The 21,871-nt window shown below is 35.5% G+C and overlaps 3 protein-coding genes and 2 long non-coding RNA genes across 14 annotated transcripts; 2 read left to right on the forward strand and 3 right to left on the reverse strand.

Annotated features, from left to right (window-relative positions):
* Positions 1-10: 10 nt before the first annotated feature.
* Positions 11-1,336, reverse strand: LOC122567893 (39S ribosomal protein L11, mitochondrial). Its single transcript, XM_043727026.1, has 3 exons — positions 754-1,336; positions 405-594; positions 11-339 (listed from the first exon to the last, which is right to left on the reverse strand). The coding sequence occupies exons 1-3, from the start codon at positions 886-888 to the stop codon at positions 77-79; spliced, it is 588 nt and encodes a 195-aa protein (XP_043582961.1). The 5' UTR covers positions 889-1,336; the 3' UTR covers positions 11-76.
* A 249-nt stretch (positions 1,337-1,585) lies between these two features.
* On the forward strand, positions 1,586-4,420 carry LOC122567892 (RING-type E3 ubiquitin-protein ligase PPIL2). Of its 2 annotated transcripts, XM_043727024.1 has the most exons (10): positions 1,586-1,823; positions 1,910-2,276; positions 2,335-2,500; positions 2,610-2,758; positions 2,834-2,957; positions 3,024-3,172; positions 3,242-3,393; positions 3,476-3,814; positions 3,894-4,001; positions 4,278-4,420. In XM_043727024.1, the coding sequence occupies exons 1-9, from the start codon at positions 1,792-1,794 to the stop codon at positions 3,979-3,981; spliced, it is 1,566 nt and encodes a 521-aa protein (XP_043582959.1). In that variant the 5' UTR covers positions 1,586-1,791; the 3' UTR covers positions 3,982-4,001; positions 4,278-4,420. The 2 variants fall into 2 exon arrangements, with proteins under 2 accessions (XP_043582959.1, XP_043582958.1); XM_043727023.1 differs by lacking the exon at positions 4,278-4,420 and having other exon boundaries at positions 1,587-1,823; positions 3,894-4,115.
* A 6-nt stretch (positions 4,421-4,426) lies between these two features.
* On the forward strand, positions 4,427-21,809 carry LOC122567891 (leupaxin). 6 transcript variants are annotated; one of them, XM_043727017.1, is made up of 11 exons: positions 8,504-8,646; positions 9,117-9,214; positions 11,386-11,537; positions 17,238-17,391; positions 17,504-17,633; positions 17,764-17,965; positions 18,668-18,982; positions 19,071-19,244; positions 19,315-19,545; positions 20,696-20,816; positions 20,901-21,809. In XM_043727017.1, exons 1-11 carry the CDS (start codon positions 8,642-8,644, stop codon positions 21,044-21,046), a joined length of 1,728 nt encoding a protein of 575 aa, XP_043582952.1. In that variant the 5' UTR covers positions 8,504-8,641; the 3' UTR covers positions 21,047-21,809. The 6 variants fall into 6 exon arrangements, with proteins under 6 accessions (XP_043582956.1, XP_043582953.1, XP_043582952.1 ...); XM_043727019.1 differs by having other exon boundaries at positions 8,510-8,646; positions 9,080-9,214; XM_043727021.1 differs by lacking the exons at positions 8,504-8,646; positions 9,117-9,214 and adding an exon at positions 4,427-4,576.
* LOC122567895 lies at positions 5,811-11,379 on the reverse strand. Of its 4 annotated transcripts, XR_006316919.1 has the most exons (8): positions 11,004-11,379; positions 10,723-10,846; positions 9,759-10,633; positions 9,431-9,677; positions 7,912-8,086; positions 7,115-7,261; positions 6,135-6,387; positions 5,811-5,951 (listed from the first exon to the last, which is right to left on the reverse strand). It is a non-coding gene; the product is annotated as an uncharacterized LOC122567895 (long non-coding RNA). The 4 variants fall into 4 exon arrangements; XR_006316918.1 differs by lacking the exon at positions 5,811-5,951 and having other exon boundaries at positions 6,250-6,387; positions 7,912-8,082; XR_006316920.1 differs by lacking the exons at positions 5,811-5,951; positions 6,135-6,387; positions 7,115-7,261; positions 7,912-8,086 and adding exons at positions 8,584-8,711; positions 8,818-9,197.
* Positions 17,513-18,403, reverse strand: LOC122567896. The gene is made up of 3 exons (XR_006316921.1): positions 18,112-18,403; positions 17,797-18,040; positions 17,513-17,654 (listed from the first exon to the last, which is right to left on the reverse strand). It is a non-coding gene; the product is annotated as an uncharacterized LOC122567896 (long non-coding RNA).
* Positions 21,810-21,871: the final 62 nt, after the last annotated feature.

Consider the following 21,871-nt stretch of genomic DNA (forward strand, 5'->3'; position numbering starts at 1 on the left):
TCTTGTTGAATTGTATTTAAATGAACTACCTTGCTTTTATTAATTATGTACAGTAAATTTGTATTAATACATTAACTTAAACTGCCCTAAGTATTTTGGTTTCTCTAGCAGCCTCTAATTCTTCCATGAATTTCTTAACATTTTCTTTTCTCTCTTTCATAAATTGTGCATGTTCTTCTGGTTCTAATTTATGTACAATTTGAATACCACATGATCGAGCTATACCAACAAGCATTTGACAAATTTGTTGTAAATTTAATAATGCCAAAGGTGGATCTTCTGCTTTAATACAGGCAATCTCGTATAAGTGTTTAAATGTTATTTTTCCTGCTACTTCCCCTGAAGAATATTATAATTTATTTAATGTATATCTATATATTCATATTTTACAATATAACATTTACCTGTTTTTATTTTTCCTTTCTCTATTCCAGCCGCTTGTTTCAAGAAATATGTTGCTGGTGGTTTGTGTATTACTAAATCATAACTCCTATCAGATCTGACTTTAACACGACATGGTAAAGGTATGCCTTCTTTAATATTCTCAGTTCTTGTATTAAAATCTTTGCAAAAGTTTGCTACATTAATATTTCTCTAAAAGTAATAATGTAAAATTTTCATCAAAAACCTATATATTTTTTATAAAATTTAAAAATGTTAGATTGTTTAGTACAATTATCACAAATAATAAATTACGATGTCAACTTACGACATCGTAAAATACCCTAAATTTTAAGTATAAAATATTTTAACCTGTCCTAGTTGTGATCCCAATGGTGGTTTAGCATTTGCCATCCCTGCGGGTATAGTTACCCGTAAAGGTGAAGGGTGTTCTACCTTTGGTAGTATTTTCTTTAACATTTTCCCTTTTTTAACTAACTTAGACATTTCTGTAGAATTTTATTCAACTGCTTTAAATCTCAAATCTATTTAAACTTAATTTATTCAAGTTCAATTTCGATTTGATGGATATAAAATTGTTATCTTTCTTTATTACTATTCAATAGTTTTCAATGCGTAGAATCCAAAAATGCAAGTCTTAACTTTAAGAAATCAGCGGTTCCAGAGTTATGCGTATGTAAAACTCATCAGTTTTAGTGTATTTTAGAGGTTAGTATGACACCATATTGCTCCTATTCGTAATCTAATTGGTCCACATACATGAGCATTGAACTGAACTTCGTCGAATATTAGTTTGTTTTGTATGAGGATAAAGCATAATCCAAATCTAATCCAGAGAGGAAATTTCTTCACTGCCTACTCCAATACTCACGATTCAAAATCCCGCCACAAAATGATTAACATCCACCTGCATTTGATAACGACTCCACTCATTGGACGAATTGTTGTTAGAAGCCAACATGATGTCAATGTAAACTGTCAAATACGTCAAAAACATTCAATTTTATATACGGATAACTTTTTAACCACTAGATTTCTAAAATTAAGATTAGCATTTTTGGATTCTACACATTGAAAACCATTAAATTGCGATAAAAGAGGCAATAATTTTTTTTTCATTAAAGCGAGGTTCAGCCTTTATTTGTATCAAATAAGTTCAAGTTTTGTATTTCAAACGTTTTCCGTAGTAATAAAATAATATAGTTATTTTACCAGGTTGGCCAAGCTTGGAAAAGAAGTTTACTACGCTGTAGTATAAATACATATCAATTATTTTGATATATGTCAAAGTGCAAACAAGTATTAAATAATTTAAAAATATTATTGAATTAAATAGATATAATCATTGTAAGTCTTTTATAAAGATAACTAATCAATAACACAATCAAAATGGGTAAACGTCAGCATCAAAAAGATAAAATGTAAGATTTTTAAAAATATTATTTAGGTTATAATTTTATATTTTTCATTTTTCGAATTAAATTGTTTATATTTATTATTCTTTCAGGTATTTAACATACACAGAATGGACAACATTATATGGTGGAAAGAAATCTGGAAGTTCTGAAGCAACTGAAGATACAACATTTCGTCGCTTGCCTTATGATCATTGTTGTTTAACTTTACAACCTTTCCAGCACCCTTATTGTGATCCACAAGGAAACATTTTTGAATTAGAAGCAATATTAGAATATATAAAAAAACTTAAGCATAATCCAGTTACAGGAAAGCCATTGGACACAAAAACATTAATAAAACTTAATTTTCACAAAAATTCAGAAGGACAATATCATTGTCCAGTTCTTTTCAAATTATTCACTAAACACTCTCATATTGTTGCTATCAAAACAACTGGAAATGTATTTTCATATGAGGTAAATGTTCATTAAGATAGAAAACATTTATTCATGACTTATAGCAATATTTTTTTAGGCAATAGAGCAGTTGAATATAAAGACACGTAATTGGAAAGATTTAATAAACGATCAATCTTTTACAAGGAAGGACATTATCATAATACAAGATCCAAACAATGCAATGAAATTCAATTTATCTACATTCCATCATATTAAAAATAATATAAAACTTGAGGATGAAGGTAATATCTTACAAGTACATTTCAAAATAGAAATTTTCATTTATTAAAATAACACTTTTATATATACTAATATGAATAAATATGATATAGATACTGATAATTATTCTAGAAATGATAAGGGAACGTAATGATCCAAATGCAAAATTGAAAACTGTATCTATGGAAACTAAAGAAATATTAGCTGAATTAGATAGAGATTATAAACAGACTGAGACTAAAAAAGAAATCTCTAAACCAAAAGCGGACAAATTTAATGCGGTTTGTATATTAATATAAGTTTTATATAAATATATATAAAATACAACATTTGAAAATAGAAACTTATAAATATAGGCACATTACTCCACTGGTGCGGTTGCAGCTGGCTTTACATCAACAGTAATGCCAACAGAAACTACACATCAAGCAGCAGTTATTGCAGAAGATTTAGTACGATATGAAAGAGTTCGAAAGAAAGGTATGAGCACAATTATTATTATATATATCTTTATATTTTGTTTAACTGAAACATTCTTTTTTTCAGGATATGTAAGATTAGTCATGAATTTTGGTGCTTTAAATTTAGAACTGCATTGTGATCTTGTACCAAAAACTTGTGAAAATTTTATAAAACACTGTCAGAATGGTTACTATGATGGAACGAAGTTTCATAGATCTATACGAAATTTTATGGTAAATACATGGCCACTTTGAGTAAGAGGTTTATAGATAATAAAAATGTTAACATTGTATTTTACTTAGATACAAGGAGGTGACCCTACAAATACTGGTAATGGAGGAACATCTATTTGGGGTAAAACATTTGAAGATGAATTCAAACCAAATTTAGTTCATCAAGGAAGAGGAATTTTATCAATGGCAAATGCTGGATCAAACACAAATGGATCGCAATTGTATATATTGTATTTCATATTTACATACGTTTACAAATGGAATTTCATTAAAATCTAATAATTCCGTTCCATTTAATTACAGTTTCATTACGTTCCGATCATGTAGACATTTAGATCGCAAACATACAGTTTTTGGAAAAATAGTAGGTGGATTAGAAACGTTAAATGCCATTGAAAAAATTGAAGTAGATAACAAAGACAGACCAATAGAAGATATAATAATACAAAAAGCACAAGTGTTTGTTGATCCTTTTCAAGAAGCAGATGAACAATTAGCTGCAGAACGTGCAGCCGAAATTGAACGATTGGCTCAGGAAGCTGCAAAAAATAAATCAGATAATGAGGCAGGAAAGAATGACGTGTTAAGAGTATATCGATCAGGCGTAGGAAAATACATAAAACCGAACAAAGAAGAAGACGAGTAAAATCGCATTACATATATTTGTCGCTACGTGTATATACATTTTTAGAATAATATTAATTGTTAATTTTATTTGCAGGATGAAGAAAGAGGAATCAAGTATACCACCTATAATTAAAAAGAGAAAAATCGTAACAAACTCATTTGGTGATTTTTCATCTTGGTAGCTATATAAATTATGAAGAAAGTATGTAACAAGTATAGGTTATTTGAAATTCTATAGTGTAGATTTTAATTTAACTTCATACTTTATAAATGTAAATAATTTTTATGACTATAAGGAATTAAACCATAATCTATATATTTTTATTGCTCCCATTATGATATATATATATTGCTTCCTTATGATATAAAGAATGTACTGAAAGGAATGTAATTTACTTATAAACATATATGCATATAAATAATGAAGAAAAAAAGTTTCTTTTTTTCATGGACATTATAGATAATTACTTTGTTACAGTAAAAATTATACTTAAATATATTTATTCTAAACGAATGAGAAGTTCAATATATTATACCAGAGATGATACATCTGCTTATATACACATATAAAGGTTAGACAATGAATGCTGGAAGTTATGAAGTGAGAGAACCGGGTTCTCCATATTTGATGTTTGCATTGCCCAACTGAGGGACGTAAATTGATCATTCAATTTTGACAGATTTTACCGTCATTTTAATTGAAAATTATCACGGGTTGAGTGTAATTTGTGCAACAATATCTACAGGATTAATATATATTAAACATGGATGATCTAGGTGAGTAAAATGAATTTTAAATACTCAATTGATGAAATAACCTCAAATTTGAATCGATCACACTGTCAGAAACATTTATGTTTATAAGAATACTTATAACATATTATCATCTAATCATGTGTATTATTTATGTCTTTTTTGAGTTCTAACTTTAATTTTTGCTTTAAAAATTAAAAAAATATGGAAATTTTGAAATATCACTTCCCTAATTTTATTTTAAATTTTTCAAATATGATATCAATAAATCGATGTTATAATTATACATGTATATTTATATTTATTTGTTCACACACACTTAATATAATATTTATATGTGAACAAGTATTATTGATAAGGGATGCTAAAGAAAATCAAAAATGCAATTTCTTTCTAATACATCTAAATATGACGTGACAATTTTAATTTTATTGTATTTCACTTTTGTTACTATTTATATATGTACATTCGTAAATATAAAAGGTATACATCTTATTATGTGTAACCAAAGTTATATCATTATGTATACGTATTCCTTTCGCAGTAGTGTTTTACATAATGTATTCAGATGAAAATTGATTAGGACTAGATTTAGTTGCAAAATATAGATGGCATGCTGTAATGTTACGAATTTACGAGTACCAGGCGAGGTGAAGTACGTAACTGTTATCTGTATTACCATGGTAACATTATGTTGCGTCACCGTTAAATGCATCACATGTTAGTTCGTTCATCCCCAGTAACTTTATTAATCGCGATACAGGTTTTAATTATAAATCTTTTTCCACAAATTCTTCCATCTTGATTTGCTTAACGCATCACTTATAATATCTATATAACCAGTGTTAATTATATGTTTGTTATAATCATATGCGATCGCAATGAGTTTATATCATTACGTATTTATACCTTCAAGTGCAAACTATAATGTTAATAAGTAGCGTTACTATCATCGATTATTATTTTGAGATAAAATTACGCAATTGCGATGTAATGATCTCTATTTTTGAATAAAATTAGAATTTCTAAGCACCTCTATAAATAAAAGCTTTTAAGTTAATTTAAAAAGCTGCGAAAGATTTGAGGAACACGGGTGGTTGCACGTGGTGTATTTATTTATACCGGAAGAGATTTTCCAAAATCCGCATAATATCGCAAGTGAGCTCTGGGTTATCGTGTGCCAACGATTCTACGTATTTTTAGTGTATTTCACGGCACCGTTGTCCTCTTGTTTTAGCATTGCTCGGAGAGGATGAAAGTCGTGAGTGCGGGCGAGCGCCTGAAATACACTTGTACATTTGAACTTCTTGTTTTCCTCCCGTTGAATTCACTCTATTCACAGAGTATTGATACCACGATTCTTGTTCTGTTGTATTTCAACAAGCGGTGACAATTCATTCTACAATCATAGACAATAAAAAACGTATTCATTCAGCTTCTCGCATAAAATCTCAATAACACGTTGTGTGTGCGTAAGTAAATCTGTTGATTGTAGCAGTGTATTTAAACGTGAGCACTAAATAATTGAAAGTATAAATGAGATAACGATCGATAGACTACTACTATTTATAAAGTTGCTTACCTTTGATGCTCTTTTCTCTTCTTTTTTTTTTGAACCTAGTAGATTATTCTCCTATTTGTGGATTCGTATGCATAAAATTCACAGACGGCATTCAACAAGTGGTCGTGTGGTGTGTGCATCATCCCCACCACTAATCGATCGTCTACACAGCTCGGTCGTTCGCGATAGACAGTGAAGAGAAGCATTACCGCAGTAAAAGTGCTACATAATAGCATACATGCTTGTACGCGATGAATTCGTGATTCCGTATAAACTGACATAAAATAAATAAACGGATATAAGTGTGATTATATTTTCAAGTGGTACGTTAAAAAAAAAAAAATGGCTATGGATCGAACAATGTATGGGAAAGTAGAACCAAGCGCTATCTATCAGCCCTATAAAATCACCATCACAAAAGGTTCACCACCAGGATGTGAGTCGATAATTCTTTTTATGTTTTTAACCCTTTTAATTTTGCGTGATTTTAATGCTTTGTTCTATAACTTTAAAATAGAACGATGATATGAAATTATTTCTAATGATTACGGATGCATACGTGCATATATGCGACCTTTTTGCATATGTAATTAGAATACCGGTCTGGATTACTAATTAAAAATTGTTCTTGATATGCTTTCTTTTCATAGAATTAAAATTAGAGACATTAGTTAATATATCGATTTAGTAACTATGTCTGCGTTGGTTGTGTTCACGCAACTTTGCGCGATAACGTAATATGAACTTTTAAATTAAGCTCAATTGCTTCTGACGGTATTATTTTTCGTCAGTTCACAGAGCGCGTTAAAACGTTTTGAAAGGGATGAATTAGTCGCGCCATCCTTAAATGGTTTTATAAATATAAGTAATTATTAAAATTAGCTAGATTACATTTTAATTAGATTACATTTATAAATATAAAAGGATGGGTTAATCTTATTCGCGTATGTCTTTTTTTATTTACTATTTTTCAGCAACTAATTTACTGCTTACTAATTTACCATTTCATGTTTTGATAAATTTATAATAGTCTTGAATCGTTGGCGGAAGCGAATCTCTGGCATATTTTCAAAGGTTAATACATAAAGTAGCCAACCTTAAAGATACGGAACTCCAAATCGTTTTCGTAATTTATGAAAAGACTACTCCTATAAATTAAAAAAATTAATTATTATTATTTGAAACATTTTTTAAAGAAATCTTCTAAAATTAAAAAGTGTACATGTTCGACTTTTTCGCATGTGCAATCATGCTATATGTGGATTTAAATTATTTTTAAAATGCACATTTAATTCGGTCTGAAGGGATGACTCATGATGCAACAGATCACATCATTTTTTTTGGAATACCTTTCACCTACAATGTGGGTCGCCTTGACACTAAACTTTCTGAAATAATTCTCGAAGTCATTATTTACGGACGATCTTTTTATGGAAATCTATAAAAGAATGTGATACATAGTTCATTTCTATTTGTTTCGAAAGAAATTTGAATTAAAAATATTGTGTCGATTTTTTCGAGTAGCGTCATCTGTTTGACCACACAGGAGACAAGGTGCTGACGTATCGACACAAGGGATCAATTTTATCGGTAGTGCCTCTGTCATTATATATGTACATAGTTAATTATTAATTCTTAAATATTCCTTTTCCATTTCTAACGTGAAAGACTTATAAATGCATATTTATATGCACTACTAATTTTTTCTTGTCAAATAATTTAGTAATTTATTTTATATGAGTTTTATAAAGAAAATCAAACAATATGTATGTATATGTCTATACGATGAATACAATACCTCTGCTTATACGATGAACAGCAATATGAAAGTTGTTATCATCAATATGCATTATTACATTTCTAGTCGTAATGCACTAGCTTTTTTAGAGATACAGGAAACTGCGTTTATTTATCATGCATTCCATTGCATAAAAGCTCATATAATGATCCAATGTGTGCGTAGGCATCTCTTCCTTGAACAAACCTTGGTTTGATATATACATATCCATATGAGGCACGACAGTGTGTGATTTAACTTCCTACGCTTACGACTGGCATACATGACTCGAATAGGATCAACGTGATCCATTCCATTTTCACAAAACAATCTACAATTTTTTTACTCTTGTGTTACGAACAAGTTCGTAAATCTTCTGATTGGAAGATACCGCTCTCCCGAAGGAAGTACAAAATTCAAAATAGTAAGAGAAAACCGTGGCAAAAGATGATAGGTGGTCGAAGTTATTCTTGGGTATTTTGTCGTCATGAATCTAGATGTAAACATATATAAGCATCGCGTGAAAGAAGGTGCGAAACAGAGACGAAGAACAACGAGGTTGAAAAGAGGGAGGAAGGAGAAGAGGGACAAAGGAAGGAGGAGATGGGTTCACGTAACACAGATTCTGTAGATGCAAACTGAGAAAACACGTGCTGGCAGTCCTACCTGATCTCGCAACACATACGTGCCTCCTAGCCATCATATCTTCGTATGCTCATTACCTTCGACACTTGCACGTGGCGATAATTTAATGTGGTATGAAATAATTTAATTTCATTTTTTGTAATCATATAGATTAATTGTAATACAATAACAATTATCTGAAGTGTCAAAGCACATCGTCATTATTAAATAATATAATTCTGTCTACAAGATAAATGTTTATCCGTACGTGTGTATAATTGTACCAAAAGAGTAAGTACATACTAAGTAATAATTGTCAGGGAAGGAGATCTATTGTATGTATAGAATGTTTCGAATATTTTCACTAGCCAAATTAGAAACGTATAATCGTTGTCGTTCTTCATTCGTGTTTGTGTCTCTCCGTTCGTAAACAGAACCGGAGGTCAGTCTTCATATCATCATCAATGTTTGGATAGGTTATTCTCGAGTTAATCATAAGGATTACACTCTTAAAATTTCAATTCTCATTCTGTTCTTCGGTGATATATTAAACTCCAATTTCTAGTGTCATTTGATTCAGTGTCATGTCGTTGAAAACACAGTGATATGACTATGACCGACATTACGAGACCTGTATCGCCGATTACACCGGTTCGTTTGGCAACGATCCAACGACACGCACGCTGGGAACAGTATATAAGTAAGTAAATTTGGAGCCAATGGTAATGCGAGTTAATGGCAGTAATCACTAACATTGTCTATGCAGAGATCGATGGAAATTATGATTGCATCGAATCCTAATTATAATTACGTGCTTTTTTGCGACCACGTTTTTGTTTTGCTTAATCAAATGTTAATAGTAATAATACATATTCGATGTAATACATTGAAAGCAGAAACATTTTGATTTAAATACCTGCGACTGTAATACTTCTATATGATTTATTAAGTGTTTAGAGTCATTATCGTACGTCCAATACGTCCAATTTCCCTGAAATTTATGACGAAAGTGCGTTACGCATATCGTGCAATATTAATGTCCAAATTGACTGTATGATTCAGCAGTATAAAATAGATCCGGGGGAGCTCGGTAGGCTTCCTGCCAACCACGAATTTCATTCAAACGCGTTGTTATATTGATTCAAAGTCGACACGAACTAGATCTGAAACTCAATAATTCATCATTAGTTAAAAAATACTACTGCATTAACATTCTTGTTTCATAATGTATAAAAATTGATCACCTTTCCCTTAAAGATCTACTTTATCGACAAAGCAAGGACGCAATATTTGAATTATTATATTCGTTTTCTTATCGCTTTCTAACCTTTAAGTTACGATATCGAGGGTCCAATTCAAGGAACATTTCAATTTCCGCGAAAGAGCACATCCATCCGATTCACAAGTAACTGTCTAGTTCAGGTTCTACCCGCGAACCATTTCTTCGTAGCTGGCTAGGTTGGTTTTCCTTGGCTTCGCGAACCAGCCTCGAGTTTCTACTTCCCTTGTTGTGAGAATACTCCCTCCATCTCCTGTTCCTTCTCCTTCTCCAGACCAGCTTGCCTCCTCCAGGCTTCTATTCTCCGGCTTCGAAGCCGGTCGCTTTACCGAGAACTTGATTGACAATCAGTACCGTTTTGCCGATCATCACAGGTTCACGTGCGCAAATCTCGCCGATCCGATAAGCACGTGACAGTTTGTTCGCTATATCGTGATTTTACATCGCCCAGGAGAGAGTATCGGACAGAGATAAACAAATATAAAGGAATGTATCGTTGGTGTTGCATGCGATTATTGAAAGGCGAACGTGTATAAAGTATTTACACGGACGTTAGTTGAAAATTTCGCGAGGTCCGCGATATTATCAGTGTCGAAATCGTCGACGATTTCGACGTCGATCAGTTTCGTTTCCCTCTCTCGATTAGAGAGTAATTGCACAGTTGTGAATAGAAGTGCGGAAACTACACGATCTCGCGAATATCCCACACGCGTTGCTTTCGATTCGACTGGAAATTGGTGGCGAAGTTCGACGTTCTCGGAACAGTGGGTGTGTCGCAGTTTGTCTCGCGATGGAAACAGGATGTGAGTCGCAGGCTGGGGCCGATAATCTCTACGAGTCCTACAATACCGAGAAAACGGAAACAAATCTTCTCAGTCTTGGTAAATGATTCTTTTATACGTGACTTTACGACGTTAACGGAGGTTTACCTTGTACGCTTATCTCTAAGCTTTGCTCGTTAAACAACGCTCACGTCATCGTCTTTTTTTCTTTGTTATTCTGCCATGAGATATCGAAAATATTTGAGTGTGCATACTTTCAGCGCAAAAACATCTTCACACAGAGCGCAAGCGTTGATGATCAATCGATATTTCCAGGTGGTAAGCGAGAAAAAAAGTTCCTCATTTTATTATCGTAAAGGAAAGACAGTTTTTATCATGGAATATAAAAATGTGTGAATAAACGAGCAATGTTAAAGTGGTTTACTCACTGAACTAGTTCATCTTGATACAGTTTTCCAATGAGCTTGCCTAAATTTATACTGACTCGATGTTAGCAGCGCTCGTTAGTCCCTTCGATGAAAACGTAATGTGCTTATCGGTGTCGTTGACACCATTCTCGTTATTTAAACAACACAGGCAGCCATTTTATTACTGTTTGCGATAAATGTATACAAAAATTCTGATACACCTGAAGCAATATCTGAAGAAAAATAACAAGCTATGCCTCTTACTAATATCTTCTACGTGAAATCAGCCAATTTGTTTTATTCTTGCAAAGAGGTCCATAATTCAATTGCCTTCTTGAAATCATTAGGGATAATTGAAGATACTTCTCAGCGACGTTTTACAGCAATTATTTCTTGATTTCAGATGCGCTATTGGCAGATCTGCAAAACACAGTGTCATCGGAAGGAAATCATGTCGGTAGTAACGCCACTCCTGGTTATGGATCGCTGAACGGCGCGAGAACCACCGCCTATAGATCCTACGATAATCGAACTTCTCCTCTTCCGCCGCAATCGGTATGTAAATTTTCTTTGTTATATTTCAATAGGAAAAATTTTATTCTTCTTCTCCATTTACGCCAATGGATTCAATTAACAGCGCTGTCAAATGTGAAAACCAATTTCGTATCATTTACAATGGGAGAAATATTTGTGCAACGTACTTATAACACGGTCACGGTACATTATTGTTGAACAATGCTTCGATACACAAATATTCGTATATCTCGGTTTCTGTAATAAACGGAGAGTGATAGTTATTTGACAAAATTGGCAAAGTATTTAATAGAACATTAAATTACAATATTTGTTATTAAACTATAGGTATTTATGGCGTACCTAAATGTGCAAAAACGTAGAAGATATTCAAAGGAAATACTTTTTATAATATTTAGATGATGCATTAAATTTCTGTTTTTTTTTTATAAATCGTGAATTTGTTCTATTAGTGATAAATTGTGAAAACTAACTGTCTTATCGATATCGCGTTTTATTCGCAGATGATTAGAGAGACTTAGTTGCTTTAGGTTGCGGTTTGCTAAGATAGATGGCGAGTGTGATATGTTCGGCGCGGCATGCTTTTCTTGCCGTTCCATTTTAAATTTTACGGTGACCTTCTCTCGAGTTTCCATAATCTCACGAAACGAAACGATCAAACGTATGCTAGCGCTTCGCTGAAAAATGGCAGTTGGACGACTCTGAAAATAACCAAGAATTTACGATTATGATTTCCTCGTTTAATCGGACAAATTGGCAGACACGGTCAATCAGTTGTATTTTTCGTATTTATCGAAGCCAACTTTGTATCACGATCATTTCTGTAACGTATTTTTAGAGGCGGCCGTGGAAACGCGTTGTTAGAACTTGTCCAACACGAGTGATCTCGCGTCATGCGTTCAAAATAAAGTAGAAACAGAGGCAAACCTTTTCTTCCGATTTCAGAGAAAATTCGAAAGAGATGTTCGCAAACGAGCAACCATGCGAAATAGTTACATTCCAGTGGTTAGTGTGACGCAAAGAATCGGCTAAAATTAGAATCGATATCGCCTCTAAAATTAACCAGTCGAGAGTCGTCAAGCCGCAAAAAAGCTATAGATCCGTGAAAAAAATGGATATATCGCGAGAAATGAGCTCGTATTACGTGCGTCCAGTCGGTTCCTTTTAAACCTACGATCGTTTATTGCCGGGAAAAGATGTCCAATGACTTAATCATCGATCCGTAATTTCATGGTTAATCGACTCCGAAATATGTTCCACGATGATGAATCGTATCGGATTCCGGATCGCGAGCATTACTATCCGAAACTATTAACGGGCGGCATTCGATCATTTCGCAGGAAATTGACCAATTACCTACCTACAGTACAGTCACATTTATTATTACGTATTTAATACATATGTATATATATATATGTGTGTGTAAATCGAGTCGTTTCCAAATTTAGATTCTAAAAACAACGCTAGACTTTCGTCAGCAATTGTTATAGACCACTGTAAAATAATTGAGGAGGTTTTCAAAAATTTATAGAGTCATATGTGGCTGCCAAGTATAATATTTTATAGACAAATAGTTAAATCATTATGGAATCTATATTTATTGTGTACCTATAAAAAGAATATAGTTCTAGTATAAAGTCTAACGTTACGGTAACTATCTTCTTCCGATATCACGAAAAGTCCTATTATATTTCTGATTTGAATTTTTAGGTTCCGTAAAATATTTGATTGTTTATTCTCTGATACGTTTCTCGCATGCTGAAAAGACGATATATAATACCATAACTTGTGGCCCCCAGTGGTTTTAAATCGTATGAAGAAACTGGAACTAAGATCAAGATACTTTGCTTGATCCACCATTCTGTTGTCATAGATCTGTTCTCGAGAGAGCTGCTCCAGATTTTTTATTTCGTAATCGATCACAAGAAAGAAATCCGAAAAGAAAAGAGAAGCAAAAATATCTTTCGAGTAGGAAGAAATGTAAAACGATACGAAGGTTGGAAACTAAGAGTTCTCGAGTTGGGCTCGCACGCTTATCGACCTTTCCCGCGGAATATTTGTTACGTTCCCCGGTGGTATTATCGATTATTTCCCAGTGGAAGCAACGATGCATCAATTATTCAGGTTCTCGACGTTTGAGTTGGCTGCAAAGTTTCCCGGTTCGCGTGCAACACGGTTTCCATCGCGCCAACTGCACAGTAACCAATTGCCAAATCCGATTCCTGCTATAAAGTACAACTTCATCCGAGATTTAATTGCCTGGTTCCGTCGCCATATTTCTTGATCGCTTCGAGTATTCCCTTGTTGCGTAACACGTGGTCGCTTTAGACGTTCCACCGAGTCATCCTTAGAGTGGTAACTCCTCCTTGCTAGAATATTCCGCGACAAATAGCATTTAACATCTCATAGCTATAATCATTTAGAAAAAAGAAACGACATGACGACGCGGTTTCATTCCATCGTTCCTAATTACGTTATCAAATAGTTAGTTTAATGGAGATATTGATATAGTCGAGCAGTTGATGTTTGAGACATAGCCAAGATTTATCGACATATTGAACAGGAAACGCATTCACCGAATACCAAACGTCTATTGCAAATGACAGGCGTATCACCTAGCGGAATTTAATTGAAATTCATTCGCTTAAACAGCGTTTGAAGCGGTGAGAACAGAGAAACGATACATCTGGCGATACATCTTTGTTCATAATTTCCTCGATTAAGATAAATGAAAAGGCTCAATGGAAGAAGAATTCTATTTCGAATTTTCAAAGCTCGTTCAGAAACATTTATACATAGATTATCTTCATTACTATTCAACTTTAAATTGAGCTAATTCTAGGTAAAATCCATCTTCGATAAAAAAAATACCGCCGGTAAAATTTACTTAACTATAAGTTTTTTATATTAGCTTTATCAACTTTATCCACAATTTTCCCATATTAAAGTTGAACTTAAAAAAAAAAAAGAAAGAAATTCAACTCCATAGTTCCCTTCAAACATTAAAACAAATTACTACACGTATTCATAAAACTTTAGACATTCAGAACAACATTCTCCATACACTTTTTCACCGAGCCTTCGTATATTTTATCGATCGTCGGTGTCATTGTACAATCACTGGTCTTCTTCTTTCCCATCGTATGGAAGCACATGAGAAAAGACCGAGGCATAACGGCTGTGCATAGATAGATACGTTACACGGTTTCTGTTTCACCTTGCGTGTTTTACCATTCGATCGAAGAAACAATTTTTTCACTACTAAACAAGGATATTTAGTGCTCAGAAACCCCGCTAGAGGCTTGCTCGAAATTGCCGTGAATATAGCGGATATCTTTTCGAACATTCCTGGAGCTTCGTCTTATAAATAGATTTTATTGCACCTATGAAAATCGTCATGTTCCATTTGCTGCTATCAACCTACAAAGGAAGAACCAAATCCAAGGAAAATAATGGTTTCGCGAGAAATCGCTGGCGATAACGAAACACGTGTAGACCATTGGAGATTTATGTCTGTGGCGAGCACAATTTTTCATAGTTTTACTAGACGCCGCTGGTGTTAAAGAAATCATAATGTCGTGCTTTTCTTCTTGGAACACTTGCAATGTCGCGAAACACTGCCGTTGGGTGACGCTGATTGGCGTTCTCGCGTTGAGCTTTCGGCCACGATAAACGAAAAGTTGGCGAAAACCTGTCGAATCGCGCACTATTTTCCTTTGATGCGAATTTAGCACGAAACGAACCGTGTTACGTATTCGTACGGGTTCCAATGCGATTCTCGAGAGCGTTGCGTAAACCGTGCGCGACTCTCGAACCAAGCGCAATCCTTTTAAAGAAAATATTCGACTTTGAATATTCTTTCGTTTCTCGAATCCTTGCTCCTCAGACACGACTTGCTTTCGCGGTTCAGTGTTAAATAATATCGCAAGAGGCGATCGAGAAGACACTGTAAAATTGAGAAACTTTGTTTTTTATTGGAATATATCCTACCTACCAATGAGAATACCGCGTTATAGAATCTAAATGTAATTTCCCTTTTTAAATAGTTTACCGACAATGCTAAAAGATGGTGTCGCAGCAACGTTGCCTCTGTAGAAACATATATAAGTTCCAGTAAACGTTAGTTGTCTGATTTTTGACTTTTCTCTATGCCGTCTATCTAAACGAATGGAACATCGAGTTTTCTTTACAACTAAGAAAATTACATAAGGCTCCTTTTTCTCCTGAAAAACTTGTCGCTTGACACTTACAGCATTCTCGAAAGATGCGCGATTCTTTGAATGATACAATTTAGTTTCGAATCTATTCTTCTTAAATAAAATATTTCTCGTTAGCTGTCGAGTACTGGTTGATATTATGAAAGGAAATCGGTACGCAGTTGATCGATTCTCAGACGATACGTGATTCTCGAATGAAAATATGTAACTTTTAAAAACTACCACATGGAAATTTTTTGGCATCTTGTAGAAGTACCATCGCAATGGAATTATTTTTGTAACCACCGCGAACAATGATTTTTCTACTCTTCGTCTAGTAACTAACAATGAAAACATTGAACTCCATCTATTTATTAATTTCTTGATTTAAGGAAGATATACCGCGACGAACTTCCAACCACGACAGTCTTTAAGAATTAATTTTACATACTTCTCTCTTAAAACACGTCCTCTTCGTCTTCTACTGGATGTATATCAGACGAAGTTGGGAAGCACGGAGGAAATCTCCACAGGAAAGTTTGCGTTCGGCCTATTTTCGCAAGTTTGGTGAATCGGTGATTTATGAAGTTCCCCGTGTCATTGTAGATCGCGGCGGTTTATAGGTCCGTGTTTATTTTTTGATCGACCAGCCTTGACGAGCAAAGCGTTTCGCAGGCTACGATTCCACGTTCGAGGGATCAGTCGAAGTTTCTTCGACCAGGGTTCTGCAGGATTGTCGGATGTACTGCGACATTTTCTTTCCGTCGGTGGTTCGCTATGGATATTTTTGGAACGACAACTCACTGAGCAACCTAGTTTCCACCATCAGGATGTATCGTTCCGTATCACTTCATCGTGATGATGAAAGACGAAAGAATATATACTTTGATCTGAATAATAAGAGGTATCAAACGATCTTAACCAAACGTTATCTGATAAACGTGTCTTCCTACGTAGTTGATTAATTATCAGCGATTTAATCGGGCGAAGATCAAGTTGGAGCAAAGTTGATTCGGTTCTGGTCGTTGCTCGTTGAATCGCCGGAACAAATTCGCGGTGCTTCTCTCTTGCTCGAGGATTTTGCAACAAACGAGTAATGTTGGTCGGTTTGGCGGGCAGGTTTCTATTAAAAGTGCATGACGCCTTGTCCTCCGCGCGACCACCTAATTGATAATGTATTTACAAATTCCGCGCAGCATCTAATGACATCATGTTTTGAAATAATACCGCTTTTGCGGCAACTTGGCATCTGTTTCTTGTCCGCGACACTTTTTTCCCCCCGAGTAACGAACAAAAGTACGCGCACGCACTTAACACAACTCCTAGTTGATTCTCATTCGCCTGTATAACACAAATATTCAGACCAATCGGTCGAACGAATATTACGATCAATGAGAAATTGCTATTCCGCGATAATTCTGGAAAAATCTGTCGAAAAGTATTAGGTGTAAAAATTGGATGAGTTAAATATCGATGATAAATAAATTGAAAAGGATCGATAGCGAACGACGAACTGCTGTTGTAGCCGACTTATCAGAACCGCGAGGCCATCGAGGAGAGCATCGCGAAAGGCAGCGGCGGAGGAAAGATGCCTTCCCTGAACAACAATCTGTCGGAGTTGGACACGTTGTTGCAAGATCTAAGCAACGCTCGTTACAATGCTCACTATCAGGAAAGAGGTCAGCATCCTATTTTCATGTCTTTCGTTTACATCAGTTTCGATCAGATACGCTAAATTAGAATTTGACGAAAACTGTGCAACGACGATGATCGAAATATCGATGACCGTAGAGAATCGCGTTTCCTCGGGAGGAATGAATGGTGATTCTAGTCCGATGCTTCGTTCTCCGAGTAGCATGTCAGCTTCAAGGCCCACCGTCGATTCGTTGCTCGAAGAATTGAGCACCGCGGTACCAAACGGGTAAGCGTTTCCCTTTTATTCCTGGAAAAATCACAAACGAACGAGAAAGAGGAGGAAAAGATAAAGTTGAAAAGTTTGCAATTTGTACACGGTACTTCGGAGTTGATTTTAACGCGATCTTCTTCATCAGGGATTATCCTCCCGATGGTAGAGTGAAAGTTACCATTCAAGAAACGTCCACGGAGGTGCAACCCGTGTACGATGGTTATCCTCCTAGACAGCACGGATCGTTGAATCGCAGCGAGGCCCAGAAGAGTTATACCAATGGTCACACCGCCAGCAACGCTACCAAGGAGCTTGACGATTTAATGGCTTCTCTCTCCGAATTCAAGGTACGGTGTATATCAGGAAATTTGTCTCTTATATCTTCTCTGACGCGTCAGCGCAATCGTCAGATCTCCTACCACCTAAGAACAATTACGTAATTCAATAGATTCCTCGACACCGGGTGCAATAAGCGTTTGTAATGTTTGCTTACTATTAAAATCACTACAGAATGAGAAAACAGTGCCGTTAAAACTATCCCTGCCCATTCTTGGCTCCCTAAGTTACCAAAATAACTTCCATTCCACCATCCACCATCTACCACTATTCGACCATCTACTACTCTTCTCTCTCTCTCTCTCTCCCTCTCTCTCTCTCTCCTTTTCTTCATGTTCACCGATTTTCCGTGGTAGGAGAGGGAAAATATAGAAGGTGGGGAATATAGTGATCCACGAAATCTCTCAAAGCTTTCAGTCAGTCTGCAAGCTCGCCTCTGCCAATCGACATCTCTCGCGGGTCCTTAATATTTTTCAGTTTTCAAATTTCAAATTTTCGCTACCTTGACATTCCGCCTCTAATAACATACCTCGCCGATTCTTCAATTTTCTTTCATCTTAACATCTTGCAGCGAAAAATCGTTCGCTTTCCATGCTCTTTCATTGCTCTTCGTCCTGCTTGATTTGTGAAAATATTCTGAAACATCATGTTCTTCGCTACTCTGTACCGACTGGCTTTTTTTTTTTTTTTAATTATATGTCGTACATTTGCAGATCAATAGTAGTTCTCATCAGCTTCAAACAGTGACCGATTCTCCATACGCCAAGCCGAACAAGGCGACCAAGAGTTCGCAAAGCCCGTTGCCACCCGAGGGCACGCAAACTCGAATTCATATCACCGAAACTCACACTACTCATCACCACCAGCAACAACACGGAGAGCCTTATCCACCGCAGCCAGCGACTCAAACCAAACAGAATCAGTTGGATTCTATGCTAGGAAACCTTCAAGCCGATATGAGTCGTCAAGGAGTGAACACTACTCAGAAGGGATGCTGCAGCGCTTGCGAGAAACCAATCGTGGGACAAGTAAATCCAACTCAATCGTCGTTTGGATCTTGCCAAATTTGTCGACAAAATTTGTACATAATCAAGTGATAAATTATGCCTCTTACAGGTGATCACCGCTCTAGGAAAAACGTGGCACCCTGAACACTTCACATGCACGCACTGCAACCAGGAACTGGGTACAAGAAACTTCTTCGAAAGGGAGGGTCACCCTTATTGCGAGCCCGATTATCATAATCTTTTCTCACCACGCTGCGCCTACTGCAACGGTCCCATTCTGGACGTAAGGCGTCCAACGAAACCCACACGCGGTGTTTCGTTCTAGTATTACAGCAGGTTCTTGTTATTTTCAGAAATGCGTAACTGCGTTGGAAAAAACTTGGCACACGGAGCACTTCTTTTGCGCTCAATGTGGCAAACAATTCGGTGAAGAGGGGTTCCACGAGCGGGACGGAAAGCCGTACTGTCGGGAGGATTACTTCGACATGTTCGCGCCGAAGTGCGGCGGATGTAATCGTGCTATTATGGAGAATTATATCTCCGCTCTAAACAGTCAGTGGCATCCGGATTGTTTCGTCTGCAGGGTAGGTTCTTTGCTTGTCGATATTTATCCGTAACAAATTGTTTCCATTTGCAGCAACGCTTCAGGATTAATGCGAAGTATCGATGAACTGTTTGCACAGTTCAGTAGCTTTAAAATGTGAAACTTGCAGGATTGCAAGAAGCCGGTATCTGGGAAGTCGTTTTATGCGATGGAGGGCAAACCCGTTTGCCCGAAATGCGTCGGTGTCGATGATGATGAAGAGGAAGAGGAAGAAGCATAGGCGATGGCGAGCCATTGCGTTGCTTCGATTTCTTATGTAAAAAGCCCTATTGTTCCCCTCTTTATGCTGTCAGGCTGCAAAAGTTTATGATCCTGACTCTTCCCCCTTCCTCCCATCTTTTTTCAACAGGTGATTTAGGTGGCCCAGAAAGGAAGAATGCACCGATTCGACTTCATCCCCGTCGTTATCTGTCTCTCTCGAAATTCCTATTCATTTACGTACACGAACACATACACACACGCATACACGGATAAATGTACGGTACACATTACAAACAGTTAGGGCGTCGTTAGGATTACAATAGGATTCTACGAGAAATTATTCGATGCAGCCGTAATTAAATATTTGCTGTTAAATTACGTTCTCTAGATAGATAAATATTATTAATAATCGATCATTACGCTAATGTCAATTGCTAGTATTGTATGCAAAATAAAAATAAATTAGGAAAAAAAAACAAAAAAACACACACAACACAAAGAGTTAGCTCGTGACTCGGATGCTGCCGCTTGCCACGTGTCTTCGTTGAAGGCAGGTGTGTCGGACGCCGGCATCCTATATTGATCTAATGATGTTTGTCAACGCGTAGATTCACTACAAATTACGATCTGTAAATTTCACGGGCTATTCATATATTAGCTATACATTATCCCATATACATACACGTACAGCAGATATACGCGTGCTTGAATACGCGTAATGTATACTTGTCTCGTTGAGTCGTTCTACCATATTATGGTGTGGTCGTTCTACATTCATTCATAAATGAATAGGGACTAAAGAAACGACATTGTCGTATAGTACTGTCTTTTCTATTCTCTGTGATCATGTTCAATACAGTCATACATTTCTTTTCTCGTGAAAAATATTTCTAGTTGATGTACACGCTTCTTTTGTTTTATATTCACAGGATTGTAGACAAAAGTTTCAAGGTGGCTCGTTCTTTGATCACGAAGGTTTACCCTATTGTGAAACTCATTACCACGCTAAGAGAGGATCCCTATGCGCAGGGTGTCATAAACCAATTACAGGTACCTGCGCTTTCATATCTTCTATTAATAATCATTATACCGCGTTAATCATTAATTTCGTAAATAAACGTTATCTTCTTTCAGGTCGTTGCATAACCGCAATGTTCCGGAAGTTCCATCCCGAGCATTTTGTATGCGCGTTCTGTTTAAAGCAATTGAACAAAGGTACTTTTAAGGAACAAAACGATAAACCATATTGCCACGGATGTTTCGACAAGTTATTCGGTTAAAAATCTACCGCAAAGTATTCGTATTTGTAACATAAAGACGAACAGGCGCTGTTTCGCTTGGTATTACTTACAATTTTTATAGGCTGCTCACATATGTCTATACCGCGTAGAATATGTAATCGCTTTAGTCATCATACACAAGTACTGGTATTCCACGATTCAAGCTTCGTGTCGTGACCCGAAGCAGCCTTTGGAAATTTTTATAAATCTCAATATGCAAATGGTGCAACAATTCAATTATATCACGTATCGTTGTTTATTCTTATGCATTCTTATCATAAGAATAAGGTAATAGGATAATTGTGGTCGTTATTATCTTCCATTGTCCTTAATAAGGGCACGTTGCTAATATTTTCACGAATATTTTATATTACGTATTTCACATTGACCTACAATCTAAGGATTATTAAAGGGTGCTAATTAGTAGTTTATTTTTAGTAATAATGTAATCATTGAGAGATATATCGAAGAAAAAAAGCTGCCAATTAAAAAAGATATTTGTGAAATCGGAACATTACCAAATGTTTACAATTCTGATAGATTTGATACGCGTTTATAAAATATTTATATTTACGATTGCAATGATGCAAGTTGTATTTTCCAATATAGAGGTTTCTATAGAGGTTATTATTTACCAAGTATCTGAATATCCACAAGAAATACAATATTACAAATATCGATAAATATGACATAAATTAATCAAAAGCAAAATATTCCATAAGTGCATAATGTAAGAGCAGTAAAAATATGAATTAAAGATTAATTTTTGTAGTATTTTTTCTTGAACGCTTCCTATTTCCTACTTTTTTTTATATAAAGACTAGG

This window comes from Bombus pyrosoma, linkage group LG5 (assembly GCF_014825855.1).
Source record: "Bombus pyrosoma isolate SC7728 linkage group LG5, ASM1482585v1, whole genome shotgun sequence".
Taxonomy (NCBI): domain Eukaryota; kingdom Metazoa; phylum Arthropoda; class Insecta; order Hymenoptera; family Apidae; genus Bombus; species Bombus pyrosoma.